Raw genomic sequence first — 16,305 nt, 5'->3', positions numbered from 1 at the left:
CAGGCCAGCTAGCTCTCTATTGCCGCCAGTACTGGGGTCACAGTTACACACAACCATGCTTAGATTTCTCTGTACTGGGGATTTGAACTCATGTCCTTGTGCCTGCAGAGCGAGTGCTCTTAGCCACGGAGCCATCCCTCCAGATCAATTGCCTTTCACTCTTACGAGAATAACTGCCTTAGCTCCCCTGTAAGAGTGAGAATGTGCAGGGTCTATGAAGTTACACCCTGTGGAATCCCAACATCTGGGTTATTCAACCCTAACTGGGATAGTTCAATATCCGCAGCAGATCACCTTGAGCTATGGATGAGAAGTAGAGTTCTTCTGTGGTCATGAGTTCCCTTCCTTATACCCGCCTCACTTCCCCACCCACCTTCACCAAGCCCCCTTCTCTAGCATTGCCCTAACACAACGCGTCTGCTTGCTGTAGCCCGTGTGTATGCCCTCAAGAGCTCCTGAGTCTGCCGTAGATCCTGCATGCAGATGCTAGGTCTTTGTGGCAGGTGTTTGAGTCATGAATGGTCTGTAGATTATCTACCACATGAGTTAGCCCCCACCCCCATTCTCTCCTCATCAGACACGATACCTGTTTTTCTTTCTGCCTCCTTCTGCCCTGATACGGAAGCAGCATAAGGCCTTCAGCAAGCGCAGATCTGCCCAGTGTTGGATTTCTCTGCCTTTAGAGCCACGAGCCAAGATAAACGTCTTATCTTTGTAAATCACCCAGTCTTAGGTATCCTGATATAGAAACAAGAAATGGGCCAAGCCAAGCTAATTGCACTCCACTACTGGGTCTTCTTGAGGAAGCTCTTCCTCCTCTCTCTTTTGCCAGCTTTCCTTGCTGTCCTGAGGGAAATTCATGCTGTCTTATAAATGCATCTAAAGAGAGCTTTCTGGAAGGTCTCCCAGGTGACCTTGCTGATGGGGCAATCCTCTCCTCTGTGGGAGTTCCATGGTGGGCATTGTCCGTTCTTCACTCCCTGGCTTTGGTTATTGTGGGTGCTGACTATGTGCAGGGCTATGAGGTGGGTGGGGGTGCAGCAGGTGCAGGAGAGAAGCAGCTGTTTCAACTTCTCCCCCTTCACAAAGTTACACTTCAGGAGAGGGAAACAACCACAAAGACAATTAACAAGATGCGGTGGGCAGAGGCAGGTGTAGAAATACAAAAAGCTGATGCTGGAGACAAGAGCAGAGGGACCACTCAAAGACGACCTGAGGAGGCAGCCTTTGAGCAGAGATCTAAGGAAGCAAGTGTTCATATTTTAGAATCAAGAACTAGGATGTTCCAAAAAACAATCCAAATTCTTAGAAGTAGAATCAGGTCAGCAAGAAGTTCAAAGGCACACCTCGCAAGGGCCTATCCAACTGGCATGTCATGCCCTTCATTAGACATTTCTCATAAGCTCATGATCCCCAAGATAAAGAAAGTCATGATGGTGTGGTTGCTGTAATTTAGAAAAAGCAGCATGAGGGAGAAAGATGCCATGTGGCAGAGCTCAGGTGGAGGGGCTTTTTCCTGGGGGAAGTTCAAAAGGGGGAGGGGAGAGGGGAGACTGGCCTCTGGGGACAGGAGTGGCAGAAGAGAAGACAGACTGACAGACAGGCAGGAACAGAGGGAGAAGTGGGAAGTGGGCAGGGCCCTTTTAAAAGGGAACGTAGTGAATGTGCACAGGTAGTGCTCTCGTTGGTTACAGCTGAGGACGTACACCCCAAAGTCAGGCCAGTACAGATGCCCAAATACCAACAGTGGCCTATTCTTTCCTCTCCTTCTCCCAATTGTCTAACCATACAACCCTGAAATTCTCAACTCTAAATTTCTCAATTTTAAACTTAAATCACACTCACGTGAGAGCTTACCAAGTAGACTGCTGGGTCCCACCCGCATCCCAGAGGTCTGGAGATGGTACGTCTAGGAAGTTTCCAGAGCAGCTGCTGCCAGTGGTGGTCTGGATGCCTTACAGACAAACCCTGCTGTAGCCTGGGCGCCGCTCTCCAGCTCTGGGCCTGGGTGACTCATACTTCACACCTCCTGTCTCCCTGTTGTGCAGACAGAGAAGAGCACTCCTTTAAGAGCATCCTTGCCCTCATTATACTACAGATCACGTAGGCAGCTAATCTGTAGAATGTGAGTTTATTGAAGGAAGAGAGATTTTCTTTCATGTTGAAATATCAGGTTTTGAAACAGTCCCTGGCATATTGTCTATGCCAAGTAAATTTTGTAAATGTGGTGTGGTAATTAGAACAGCCCATGACTTGAATCACTTTTCTAGCCATGAGCCGCACTTTCTGTAGCTCTGGGACCAGGGGCTCTTGCATGGAGCATTTCTCTTAACATTAACGTCAGCCTCACTGAACACGTGCAAACCAATGTCACTGGTTTTCTAACCACTGCCAAAAGGTAAGTTTTCTGAAAGCAAAGCCAGCTATGGTTTCTGAATTTTCTACCTCATCTCTCAGGAGATTCCGCCCGTGCCACACATTGCCAGCTACTGCTGGTGTCTGGTCTGTACTGCATTTTTGTTTTTTCTCAAAAGACGGGCTCTGAGAATGGTTGATAAGCCTCTGGTTCAACCTGACAATAGGGGTGGAGGGTGGCTGCAGAGACCAACACCGTGGGAATAGTAGATGCTCAGTGTATAGCTACCCTCTACATATCAGCAAACAGCTTTTTATAAGATGCGCCTGCTCCCCAGAGCTGGCCCCTGTTCTCTCCCGGAACCCTGACTGCTCTGTACCCAGCATCCACATCTGACTAATCATTCCCCCGACCTGCTGGTTGTTGAAGACTTTGAATATCATTCTTGGATGCTGGGTTCAGCAAGACCTAGATTCAAGCCGCAGCTCTCAACCTTATGACCACTGTGTGGCCTTGAACGACACACCTCCTCTACCCAAGACTCCAAAGTGATTCAGGGCAACTGCACCCTTGCTAGCTTTGGTTAGATTTAGGGGAGTTAGGAGCTGCAGAGTGTTTGGCTCCCCGTAGGTACACAGCAATTGCTTGACAGATGTTCACATCTGCTTTCCAATGGTGGTTATTTATTCTCCACTCTTACAGGAGTCATTATAAATAACCTAAGGAACGGAAAGCATAAAGAAGCACAAGCTATCATTCCTAAGAGCGACCTAGGAGATTCTCAAGTTCTGAAGCCACAGCAGGGCTGGGTGGGAGGTATGCACATACATGAGGAAGTATGCATGAAGTATAATTAGGAGGAGAGGGGTCTTTGGTAAATAAAAGTACTTGCTTAATGTAGTTATTCAGATTTTCTGATTTGCACTAATAAACTAAAGTAAGCTGTAGGCCAACTTCACCCTGTGGGCCACCAGTCTGAAGCTTCTGTGAGCCTAACCTCACCCCGAGTCTAGACTCCAGGTGACTCCAGTTCGACAAGAATAGAAAACCTGGCCTCATTGCCTCATCCAAAGTCCCCTTTGAAGGCAACAAGGCTGGAGGATGTAAGCTTATTTCTCAAATTTCCATGCAATGTAGTTGAGAGGGTTTTTTAAAAAAAAATAGCATTTACCACTTCTCCAGAAACAAAACCCTGGGACACATTTATTGGAATCCTCTCCCTTGCCAAAGAAAAGCCAGAGAGAAGGTCCCCTCGACACGCTGGCTCGCTGACCTCACACCAGTCCCCTGACTTCTCGCTGAGCCTGCTTCAAAGGGCAGCAGCAAGAACGAACAGGAGTCTGCTCACAAAGAGATGTTCACAGGGAAGATTAAACACTCTGGACCTTATTTTGAGCTGCCTGGTGGGCTGGGACTTGCAACACATCCAGCCTGGATATGTCACCAACCAAGTTCCCAGGAGTGAACCGCTGCTTTAGCAAGCATGCTCATACCACCACACAGACTATCCGATTTGTTTGGTAATTACATCTGCAGTATCCAACTCAGGCAGGCACAAGGAGGGAGGACAGGTTCTACCACAGAGAATGGGCCACAAAACTTCCTCCTGCCACACAGGACAGGAGTTTCAGTTCTGTCCCCAAGATCCTTCTGCTGTGTGCCAGGGTATAGAAACAGCCACGGTTTGAGAATTTCTCATTCTTTCCCCTAAACCAAAGGTCAGTTGTTTTTTGTCTTCTGCCTCAAAGCATCCTGGAAAAGAATTTTAAATTCTGCCTCAAAGCATCCTGGGAGAGAATTCTACATTCTTCCTCAAAGCATTCTGGGAGAGAATTCTATATTCTTTTCAGTGAAAAGGAAATAGCACACACAGGACAAAGCTAGCTGCACTCAGAAAATGCGGCCTGTCTGTAGAAGCAGAAGGTTCTTGAGGCCATATAGAATATCTACACAATTGATCATACACATGTACATATGCACACACACGCGCACACACTTACACACATGCACACAGAGGGAGCCAATGACAAAAGGGGATGCCTTTAAATGCAAAAGCTGAATCCTAATTTCATCTTCTCTCTATAAATATACAGATCCGTCCTTCCACATTTAGACATTACATCAGCAGATAGATGCCCACAGTGTGAATATACCCACCTGTTTGTGCTGTCTGAATGCAAAAGGAACTGGGCTACCCACCTGTGTGCCAAGAGTCTGATGAGTCACCTACCGGGAGAAGTCCCTCTGGCCTGAGAAAGGCAGGATAGGGCTGTTCCTCACACAGATGTGACAGTAGATCCACTGTGCTGATTAACTTTAACTGCCAACATGCTAGAATCACCCCAAAAGCCACCTCAGTGAAGGACTGTCTTGATCAGGTGCCTCTTTGCATGTCTGTTGAGGGTTATCTTGGTTATCCTATTTGAGGTGGGAAGATCTGCCCACTGTGGGTGTCACCATTCCATGGCTGAGGTCCTGGTGAGCTGAGTAGAGTCAGGCATTCCTTGCTCTATGTGTCTGGACGATGAATGTGATCAGCAACTTCAAATCCCTACGGCTGCTGGCTTTTCTGACATGACAGAATATAATCCGTAGTTTTAAGCCAGATAACACCTTTTATTCCTTAAGTTGCTTTTTTTTAAAATTACATCAATAAGAAATGAAACTAAGACACCATTTGTTAGTGGTTGGAATGCTACTTTAGGATTTCCGTGTGTGTGTGTGTGTGTGTGTGTGTGTGTGTGTGTGTGTGTGTGTGTGTGTGTATAAGGGTAGAGAACACTGTTGGGTATGTTTTGTTCATAACTCTCATTTTTTGATACACAGAACATAATGATTGTCAATTCAGCGAGGCTGGCCAATGAGCACCATGAATCTGCTCCTTGCCCCTCTCCCACTGTTAACCCTGACCCCAGAGCTGGGGCTATAGGTGAGCCTGCTGGGCCAGGTTTTGCATGGGTGCTGGGGATTGAACCTCATACTTGACCTATAGGCACACCATCTACCGAACCATTTCCCCCATTCCTACCTCAGAGTTTCCAACACTTCCAGTTGAACTGAGGGTGTCACTGGCATCAAGTGTCACTTACCACCAGCACTTCAAAACATGGGATCATTTTGAAAAGGATGCATTTCAGTGGTAAGATGAACCACATGGCATAAATCACCCATGGAGAAGGAAGAGGCAGCGTGTTCAGGACAAGACATCTGTGTTTGTCTGAATTTAGCTTTTTTTGTGGTTTTCACTCCATCACTCTGTAGATATTTATATAAACAAAGAAGTAAAGTCAAGTTACAAAAACAATCTCCCCTACCTCAAAAGTAAATAAATAAACTTTGGCTGGGTAGTGATGGCGCACACCTTTAATCCCAGCACTCAGGAGGCAGAGGCAGGTGGATCTCCAAGTTCAAGGCCAGCTTGGTCTACAGAGAGAGTTCCAGGACAGTCAGAGCTACACAGAGAAACCTTGTCTCTAAAACCAAAAAATAAAAATAAATAAATAAATAAAATAAACTTTGGTGATCGTTTGAGTGTACAACCAAGTAAGGGGAGAAACAACAACAACAACAACAACAGCAACAACAAAAAACCAAAAAAAATCCTTCACTTAATTACAGTAATTACATGTAGACATCCATTATAAATATTATTTTTATTAGGGGTATGTGTGTGGTGTGTATGTGTGTGTGTGTATGTGTGACATACATGTGTGTGTGGTATGTATGTATATATGGTATGTGTGGCATATGCATGGTGAGTGTGTATGTGTGTGTGGTATGTGTATGTATGTATGTGTGGCACGCACGCATGCGCGGGACAGAGGAAACTAGCAATCATGTTGCTATCACTAACTGTGGCTCTCTGACTTGACACAAAGGAAGGCAACTTTTAGATTTATTCGGTTAAGGGAATCCCAACAGCCTTTATTTGATCTAGATGGTCAAGAAGAAACTCTGGTATATTTGGGGTATTAAAATAAGATTTCTCAGGTCTGTATATCCTGATCCTCTGGAAGCACTGACCAGCTAACCCAGGGAGTGAGTCTCTGATGTCCACCAAGAAGACCCTGAGCTGTTTGGAGAGATGGTGGATTCCAGATGCAAGTGGGGAGGTTGACATGTAGAACTTGGAGTTTCCTGAAAGAAGCTTCTAAGGTCACTTCACGGGCCCAGGGATTCAAGGTAGAGTCTCGTAGATGAAGAGAGAGAGAAGATTGTCAATGAGGTAATAGTAGGAACCCATCAGATATGCTCATATCCATGAGTTCCTTATGAAGATGAACAAAGAACCTGGTATCCATTGTCAGGTAGCATCAGGAGAAAAGGCAAAACCCACACATTACTCCCCTTGTGCTGGGATTTATTTTGAATTTAAATTTGATTACGCTGTTACCACACTTCATTCAGAGAAACATGCCTGTTGTGCCACAGCAAAACACAGCTGATGGGAACAACGAAATTTCTTGTAGACAATAAGGTAGACAGAGAGGTGGCTATCCACAGAGGAGAGGTGTCCTGGTGAGCCCTAACGGTCAATGTGACACAACCTACGGGCACCTGAGAAGAAGGAACCTCAGTGGAGAAATTGCCCAGATCTGATTGGTCGATCTGTGGGCTGTGTCTTGATTGCTAATTGATGTGGGAAGGCCCAGCTCTCTGTGGGTGGTGCCATTCCCCACGCGGGTGGGTCTAAATGAGCATGAGCCAATAAGCAACTTTCCACTGTGGTTTCTGCTTCAGTTTCTTCTTGAGTTCCTGCCCTGACTTCCCTTGAGGATGGTTGTGACATGGAATGGCAAGCCAAATAAACCCTTTTCCCCCCAATTTGAGAGTGCTTGTCATGGCGACAGAAATGAAACCAGAACGGAGGTATGAAGGGAAACTACAGAGCGAAGGATGTCTGTAGAGCTTGTCATCCTCCCACATCCACAGAGCCTGATCTGACCTTGTTGGTAGCGTTCCATCGCTGTGACGAAAGGCAGAAGACAGCCAAATGTGAGAGAAGAAGGGTGGATTTGGGCTCACAGTTTGGAACCTTTCAGTCCGTACTTGATTGGTTCTATTGCTTTGAAACCCCCGACGAGAAAGGCGTCAGGTGCTGGGGGCAGAGGAAACTGTTTGCTCACAGCACATACAAAACAACAAAAGAAGTAAGCAAGACATTGTCCAGATCCCAGGAACTCCCTGAAGAGCAGAGTTAGGATGTTCACAGTGTCCTAGCGTTGTTCCGGTGGGGACCAGGTCTTCACCATGTGAGGCTGGGGAGATGCTCCTTCAAGTTACCAGTTCAAACAAACAAACCAAACGCCAAGAGAACACTGGGAGAAGTGGGCATTGACAGAATATCTGATGGTATTGATAAATGAGTGTCGAGATATGATGTTATACTCGGTATTAATAAATGTGTGTCAAGTTTGTCTAATGTGTTGCTAAAGCATATTTACATAAAGAAGACATTTTAGAAAGAAAACTTAGGATAAGTTGGGCAGCCCTAATATAAAATCCCCAAATCTGGGAGTTCAGTTTTAGTTTTTTATAGACTTCAGAATTTGGAATGAGGGATGCTCAGCCTGTAACATTTATGTAAATATTTAAGAATCTGGAAAAACTGAACTCTGAAACATATCTGGTCCCAGGTATTTCTGATGAGGAATATCCAATTTCTTCCCCGAATTGGTAATGGAAGGTCACTATAAAAGTTAACTCAATGCAAACAAACAACGTTACTAAATTCTAGTTGCCGATGGAACTTCTCACAATTGAAGAGAAAGTGGTGAGATATTTATTCAAGCAAGGCATTTTAGGAATAGCAAGGCCTGGAGGTCGAGTTCTGGGGCTAGAAACACCATGGACGCCCTCTCTAATAGGCTAACTACCTCCAGCTGCTTCCTGGAGGTGCCATTAGGGCCCTAAAGCACCTGGCTTCAGGAACCACTATATCATTGACTATTAAAGCATACTGTAATAGCACTATAGGTGGACTTTCTCTGTCTTGCCAGCCTGCTCCCAAATAACCACACAGAGACAATATTAATTATAAATGCTCGGCTGGTAGCTTAGATTTATTACTAACTAGCTCTTACAACTTCATCCATGGTTCTACTTATGTTCTACCACATGACGGTACATTTTTCCAGCATGGCACATGCCTCTCCTGCTGCTTCTACATCCGGCTGGCAACTCCTCTTCCCTTCTTCCCAGTGTTCTCTCAGCCTGCTTCTCCCACCTAACCTCTTTTTGCCTAGCTATTGGCTGGTTATTAAACCAATGAAAACATCCTCACAGTGTACAACAGGCACCTGTTTATTGTCCCCACCTGAGGGACAGTGTACTAGGGTCAGAACACACTTGGACAAGATTTGATACCATTTGGGAACATAAAAATCATATTACAGACATTATTACAGACATTAAGCGGGGGCGCTGAATCATACCTACTCTGCAAGTCAAACTGGCGGAGTTCATGTGCCAGTTGTCCTTGTGCTGATATGTATACGTAGGCAGCTTTCTCCGACTCTCTGTGTGTCCATTTCCTGGTGAATAGCAGACTCTACTTCGCAGGGGCTTTTCCATCACAAAATGAATTAATATTTGCAGACCACTATAAAGGTACTTGATGCCGAATCTACGCATTCCTGTACTGTTCAGCTGCATGCAGTCAGGGAGATATAAGTTTAGCTCTTCTGTCGAGTTTTAATTACAGAGATGTGTGCTGCCGCGCACCGCGCCCCCCGTGTCTGCATCGGTATGCTGGCACCCAGTTTGCGAGATTCGGGCAAGGGGGCTGGAGGTTAAAATACACAGACTCACACAGACAGAGAGACAGCAACACGGGTCATCCTTGAATTCCCCAAGAATGCCCCCTTTATTGTGTTCAGGGGCAGAATATATAGAGATAGCCACACCCCAGCCAAACCCACCAGAAACCACTCTCCTGCCATCAGGAACTCCTGAAAGTCTCAGGCTCACAACAGCTGTAGGCACTCAGATCAGGGGATTACAAGAAATTCAGGATCTGGGGTCTCACTGCTCCCAACAGTGTGCAGCACCCGTAACACTGTGAGTGTCCTACTGCTGTCATATGGAGGTGTGACACACACCCCACTGTTCTAAGCTAGGGTGACATGAATGCTTGTGCCGCTAGCTCTCTGGCGTGGGATATGCTCATTAAACCGGAATTCCCACTGTGTCCAGCTCTGAACTGGGCATTGCTGACACAGAGAAGAGACAAACAGGAGGCTGCGCCATCATGGCCTGGAGGCTGCTGGGTCATCCACATTCGTTCAGGGTCGTTTAGGGTCTAGAAGAGGACGGATAGTAGAGGTGGGATTCAGATTAGACACACAGCAGAACTTTCGAGATGAGGTGATCAGCTTGACTTTTCAATCGCCCTAAACCCTTGTATGAGGAAATAAAGGATCTCATAATCTGGATGGTTTTAGCGCAGTCCCGTGTAAGGACACAAAGACAGTTGGTCTCATTATCATATTTCCCATTATCTCTGTAATTATTTGAGTCTTTCACTGTTCACTGGACTTTTGGAAGTGGGTTTAGACTGTCAAGGTCTCTGAAGTCTCTCTGTGCAGGGTGTTCAGAGAAGTGCTGGGTACAGAGAGGTTAAGAGGTCTCCCCAAGGTAACACAGCATTGTTAGCAAGGCTGAATTAGAACTCAGAATGTGAGCCGCTATCTCTCAGAGTCAGGGATGCTGCCTAAGGGACAAGGTAGCATAGAAATCTCTTCAGCTGTGGCTGTGGGGATGCCTAGGTTTACAGATTCTAGGATGCTTTTTCGGCCCCGTCTCTCCTTTCACCAATGGAACATCCTTAGGTACAGAAGCACCCTGTAGGAACAGATGGAAATTGATTTTTACAAATAGCGCCATCTCTAAGTGAGCAGCAAAGTGTACCTAGATGTTGGCATTGGGGAGGATGCTGAAGTCTGGTCCCAATGTCTTCCAATGACAACAGAGAGGATAAACTCCAGCTGTGTTACACCTGTTTATTCCCTCACCAAGTCGTCCGTGTGTCTTGGCTCCCGGGGTGGTTCACCGGCTTCTGGGGAAACAGAGAGCGGCACCCTGTGAAGGAGACAGAGACGGGCAGGAATGGCTCCACTGTATAAGGTGATGGAGGAATGAGAGTTTGAGTTGTATTAGAGATGCCAGCCTTAATGTTTAAGTACGAGTGATAAAGTAGAAAAGAGACGCATGTTAGGCAAAGAGCACAGAAGATAAATTAGGCTGCGAACTCCTTCAGAAGACGGCATATGTCTTATCTCTGAACCCTCTATATCCAGGACTATGTCCAACCAAGGTCCAAGAGCAGACATCAGTTCGCGGTGATGGGACTGGAGCGACCTACAGTGGTTGCTAGTGGATGCACTAGCCATCGATGGGCATTTATAATGAACTAGACCTGGAGCTAAGTCCCTTACGAGTCATGAAGGGTTAAACCCTCACAATGGTCATGTGAAATACACATTGATGTCTCCATCTCTCAAGTAGAGAAACCAAAGCAGGACTTAGTTCTTCCCTGAGGTCATCCAGTTAAAAAGTGAGCTGAGCTCTGTGCCCTGCTTCCTCTGACTCCAGAGGCTATGCTTTCAGCCTTTAATAATAATTGATTTTCTTTACTAAACTATTTTTCCAGACTGCTTTGAAGCCCATATACCATGCTGATTCTGCTAATTCTCCCAGACAGTTTATTTAAGTCCCAAATATCCAGTCTTTGTAGAATTTCATGTGCGGATGGTCTGGTGGTAGCAGTGGCTTGTCATCCAAGAGACTTCATGCGAGATATTGAAATGGAAGCTTTGGCAAGGGTGAGGGCTCTACACCATGTTCTTGACTGGACTTGAAGCCCTGTGGAAACACACACCTCTCCGTCCATAAAGGTGTTTTCTTGCTGGAAGAAGGAGGGCCTGTCTTGAGTATGAATGGAGTCGTCCCATGGACCTACAGTCCCAGACTTTGGAGAAAAGATTAAAACAAAACCAAACAGAAAGATGAGCAGCTGCACCATTCCTCTCCCTCTGCCTCTGGCTGTGCCGGAGCAGGACCAGCTGCCTCACTTCGCCAGGCTTCTCCCTGCCAGGGCACCAGGGCAGGCCCAAACTGTAAGCCTGATAAAGCCTTCCTTCCTTCCTTCGCTCGCTTCTTGCCGGGGATTTGGTCACAGTAACAAGTCAACGAATACAACAGTTGAGATCACTCTTTTGATCCTATCCAGCTAGAAATAGCAGGGCTGAGACTGGACGTCTGGGTTCCAAGCCCTGTATCATGAGAAGAGGTGCTCAACCTGGAAACCATAACACTTGGAAATGCCTGTGTGCGTCCAAGCCCTGGCTTGCTGGTGTCCAGTAGACGTATCGTTCCAGTCTGGCATGCCAATGATCCCCAGAATCCTCTCCCATACCCAGTCACTGTATTTCCCCCAGAGTCCCATTATTCTACTAGAGGCATTTGGGTACAGCCCTTGGCAATCTTAAACCTCCACTTCCTCATCCTTACACAAGTATGAGAAACTTCCTTTTCCACCTCACCTGGCTGTTCTGGGTTTCCAAAGAAGCAAGGATGCCCAACTTGGAGCTTTTCCCATAATACCAGGTATGAAGAGGAGGCATAGTTGAGCTGAGAGGTGGCTCCATGGTTAAGAGTGCTTGCTGCATTTCCTGAGGACCAGAGTTCGAATCCCAGAACCCACATTGGAACTACCCTTAACTCTAGCCCTTGATAAATCTGGCACCTTTTCCTGACGTCATTGGAACACCCACACGTGTGGCATACACCACACACTTCCACACTAAACTTAAAATAAATTCTTTTTATTAAAGGGTAGGCACACCTCTGAAAGGCTGGTTGCTGGAGGTAAGGTCCCACCTACCTCTGTTTCCCTGAAAGTGACATGTCATAACTAAGGATCTCTTTAAATCTCCAAGGCTGAGAAGGGAGCGTACGGCATTTAAGGTGACAACAACCGAATGGAGGGTGATAGGTCCTAAAAGCAATCTCAGAATGGAGAATTTGAATGCAGTGGATCAGGAGGAGGGAAGTGGAAATTCCACTCCCCAGTTTACCTTTTTGTATCCTCTAATCTCCCAATCCCCAAAGCAGCTCAACTCCAGGTTGCTCTACCCCTTTTAAAAGCCAACAAATGCACTTCTAGCTATTGACCAGAAGGGGTCACTGCGGAGCGAGCAGAGCCCTGGGCACTCCTAAACCAGTACACAGCAATCTGCTGCAAACAACCCCATCTTGTAGCCCTTTCTAGACCAACAGTCGCTCCTTTATTCCTGTGTTCTGGCTTTTCTCGCCCTATCTTGTTCTCTCTCCTCTTCCCCTTTTACCACTCAATGTACCCTCTATTCTCTTGCAAAGAATTTTCAACGCTAACACGGATATTGGGGGTCTTCGGACCACACTTCTACTAGATCTACAAGAATTAAAAGATTTTTCCCCTTTTCAGGGTGGGACCTGGGGTCAGTGTTTGAAAGTCCTTAAGACTTAGTGAAGGCTCCTTCTGGAAGTTTCAAACTCTGGAGGAAGGCGAAAGTGTTGCTGTACCAAGTATTGCAAGGCTCTAAAGGAGAAATGAGCTGGAGGCTCCCACTGGGCTATGTTCCTTAAGGAGAACCCTCCGGTTAAAGGAGACATTGTTGTCTATATCCTGCGTTTCTGGAGTCTGAGATTCTGAGCCTCTGTTCAGAATTGATTGGGATTGGAGGGAGTAGGGAGGCAGAAGGAGGAAAAACCAAAAAGTTACTAACTCCTTGTAATCCTCAAACACCCCCCTCCCCACCTCCACCCGAGTGCTTTCTTTGCCAGATCGGACCGCGCTTCACTCACAAGCTCTGGTTTCTCAGGGGTGGGGAGAAAGGGTGGGGGAGGGGTGCGGGCTTTGGCAGCGGGGACGCGAGGCAGGCCGGCTGCAAGGCACAAAAGAGATATCCTTTACAGCGCCGCAGGCACAGATGTGACGCTGCGCCCCTCTGCGGGTGGGGGCCGGCTCGGCAGATGGCGAGAAACCATGCTGGCGACGGATTGTCCATCAAATGGCATTTTCTGGATGGGGAACGGGGGAGCCCACGGCCCCCAGGCATTAAAAAGGAAAAAGTAGGGGCACCTCCATTTTGCAGAGCTCAGCAGTCCTTCCCAGAGGTGGGGATGGTGCAGGCAGGTTGGCGTGGGCGGGTAGGTGGGGCTGTTTTTACTAGCTCACTCTACAGAAGATGTGCTCCAAGTCTTGCAAAGGGATAGGGAGGTGGCTCAGCGCTGTGAGTACGCATTGCAAGGGTTGAGGGGAAGGCCTGCGACGAAGGAGGAGGGGTGAGGTCTGGGAAGGAGGATCTCCAGCTCGGTTCTATTCCGAGTGCTGGGGTTTCTTCTCAGAAGGGTCGGAACAGCAACTCAGGCGACCGGGCCTTGGAGACAAGCGCACGCCCCGCCCTTTCTCCTCCCTAGACCTGCGGGCCTTTGTTATGCAGATGGCGGCGGGAGGCTGAGCCACCGAAGGAGGGGTTGCTGGGGAAGGAGGAGACCGAGAAGGGGAGGGAGGAAAGTACAGCTCGCGCGACCAGCCTCCTCTTCCAACGTCACATTGTGCAAGAGACAAAACCCGGGCGCGCTGGAGCTCACACGCGCACGCACGGCAGACGCCCCGGTCGCCTCCTCTCTGTTCCTTGCGCGGTAGAGAAAGCCGGCCCAGCTTTGCTTTGCTGAGGACGCGGAGCTCAGCCGGCTCCCAGCTCAGTTCAGAGCCAAAGCGGGAGGTGAACCCAGCCGGGGGACCACCTTCTATCTCCGCTGCCTGCCAGGCTGAGTCGTCCCATTCAATCCCATCCCCCGCCCAGAACTCTGATCTCTCCCCACCCCACCCCTTGGGGGTTTCACGCGGACAGCGCCCCGGAACCAAGGGCGTGTCATCGGGTTTGGAATCCACGTTTCAGCACTTCGGACAGCGCCCCGGTCGTCGGGACTCCTTGGGTTTCAGGATGGCGAGCCTGCAGCAGGGCGAGAAACAGCTGTTTGAGAAGTTCTGGAAAGGGACCTTCAAAGCAGTGGCCACTCCGCGTCCCGAGAGCATCATCGTTGCCAGTATCACAGCCCGCAAGCCACTGCCAAGGTAATGACCTCGTTCGTGAGTTGAGGACACTGGAAAGTTCCCCCTTTTCTTGCCTGCGCCCCAGACTCTTGACAGGTGGACTTAGGCAGCTGGGTCAGGGTGCCTGGACTATGACTATGTCCGTCATACCCGGTATCTCACTCTGGAACATGGGAAATATTCGCCTGGGTAAGGAGGAGGCTGTTGAAAAGGGACAAGAATTCTTTGGCGGGGAACAACACTCCCACAGACTCCACACCTCCCATGCAAAACCCCTTTGCTTTCTTAGGGTGGGCGGTGTGACTTGGGTATGCACTTGCCTGAAAACTTTTTCAGCTATTGCCAAGCTCATAGGTCAGGGGGGCAAGACAGTGGTGGATCTGAGGTGTTGGAGGGATACTGTACAAAGCATGAACTCAGCTCAGACAGTGTTCAGAGAGGGTATTCTAACCCAAGCTCAGAAACTAGTGGGCTCTGAGGTTTTGACAAAAGTCCATATGCTGTTCCTTCAAATACACTCCAGACAGCACCCTCCTCTGCGCTTAGCTGAGGCTGCTCAAGTCTCTGAGCTCAAAGTCAGCATGAAGGTAACCGTGAAAGTTTTATTTTGTTTTATTTTTAAAGAATTTGGTGGCTTCGAACTTTGGAATGAGTTGTGGTTCTGGGGTGGAGGAAATGACTGGAGTGGAGAATAAGGGAAGAAATAAAAGGCAGAAGAAAAAAGAGAACAGGATGCAGGGAAAAGAGGAGGTGCAAGGGGGGGGGATGACACAGAAGCCTTCCATGGCAGAGAAAAAAACCGATGTTTTCTTAGATCGTTAGATTTAGAGGAGCTTGAGGCGAAGGCTGTGCCCTCTGTCAGGGAAAATCAAGCCTGTATGAAAACGCATCTCTTGGTGCTACTGGCTGAGTGGTTCTGAGAGTTAAAGGGAAGAAGCGGATCTAGTGGACCACTCGCAGGATTGATTAATACTGGCAGGCTGCATTAGGGAATAGATTGAAAACACGTCTGGGAAAGAGACCCTGACAGAATGCCTGGCCTAGCGGCAACTAAGTCTGAACTTTCCAGCAAGTGTGGGATCGATGAAGGTTGATTGGAGAAAAATATCTGAAAAGAGCAAACCCACACCCAGGAACTTTTCTTTGTTCCGACTGAAGCTCAGACAGGTCTTAGACCAACGGAGTATCCCTATGTGGAGAATGTGTGGATAGGAAGCAGGAAGGGCCAGCTTATGCTCAGGAGAGGGAGGAAGCCCACTGGTGGAGCTGGAGAGGTGGGGGTGACATCAAATGTCATTAAAGCTGGTGTGCGTGTCTGCTTGTCCAGGGGTTCTTTGTAGAGAGTTTGACGTCAGCGCTTTTATTTTCCTGGTCCTTCTGCCACCGGCTTCACCTTCTTGCTTCCACTCCGGCACATCAGTGCCGCACTGGTCAGAGAAAATGGCCTTGCTGGAGGAACCGGGGAGAATTTGTCTGGTGACAGAAGTATTTGGTCCACGGTCTTCTGTCTATTTTAGTGCTGCCCTGGGGGAAAGGGGGAAGCAGGTTCTCAATGCTGTTTTAATTTAGGAAAGTGACCCGACTATTACCACACTTGGGATCTTCATGGTTCTGCCTTTCTGTCTATCGTCTGACTGTCTGTCTGATTCTACCTACATACCATTTTCTTGCCAAAAGCTTTGATCCTATGAATTGACTGAGAGACACCCTAGCCCTACAGCTTTTATTCATTTTAATTTCACTGGTGTGTGACTTTTGCAAGAGTTCCGTACACCCTCAGTATTTTCTCACCCTTGATGTGTTTTAATGTCCTGGGTTTCTACCTCCCTGGTCAACATCCTTGAAGTTT

The 16,305-nt window shown here is 47.8% G+C and overlaps 1 protein-coding gene across 1 annotated transcript in view; it reads left to right on the top strand.

The window, feature by feature from the left end:
• Positions 1-14,346: 14,346 nt before the first annotated feature.
• Positions 14,347-16,305, top strand: part of Srrm4 (serine/arginine repetitive matrix 4) — a 147,969-nt gene continuing 146,010 nt past the window's right edge. The window contains exon 1 of the mRNA XM_038346876.1: positions 14,347-14,477. Within this exon, the coding sequence (XP_038202804.1) occupies positions 14,347-14,477 (131 nt within the window). The remainder of the gene's footprint in view (positions 14,478-16,305) is intronic.

This window comes from Arvicola amphibius, chromosome 10 (assembly GCF_903992535.2).
Source record: "Arvicola amphibius chromosome 10, mArvAmp1.2, whole genome shotgun sequence".
In the NCBI taxonomy this organism is placed as follows: Eukaryota; Metazoa; Chordata; class Mammalia; order Rodentia; family Cricetidae; genus Arvicola; species Arvicola amphibius.
Note: the sequence above shows the minus strand (reverse complement) of the source record. Positions and strands in the feature narration are given on the sequence as shown.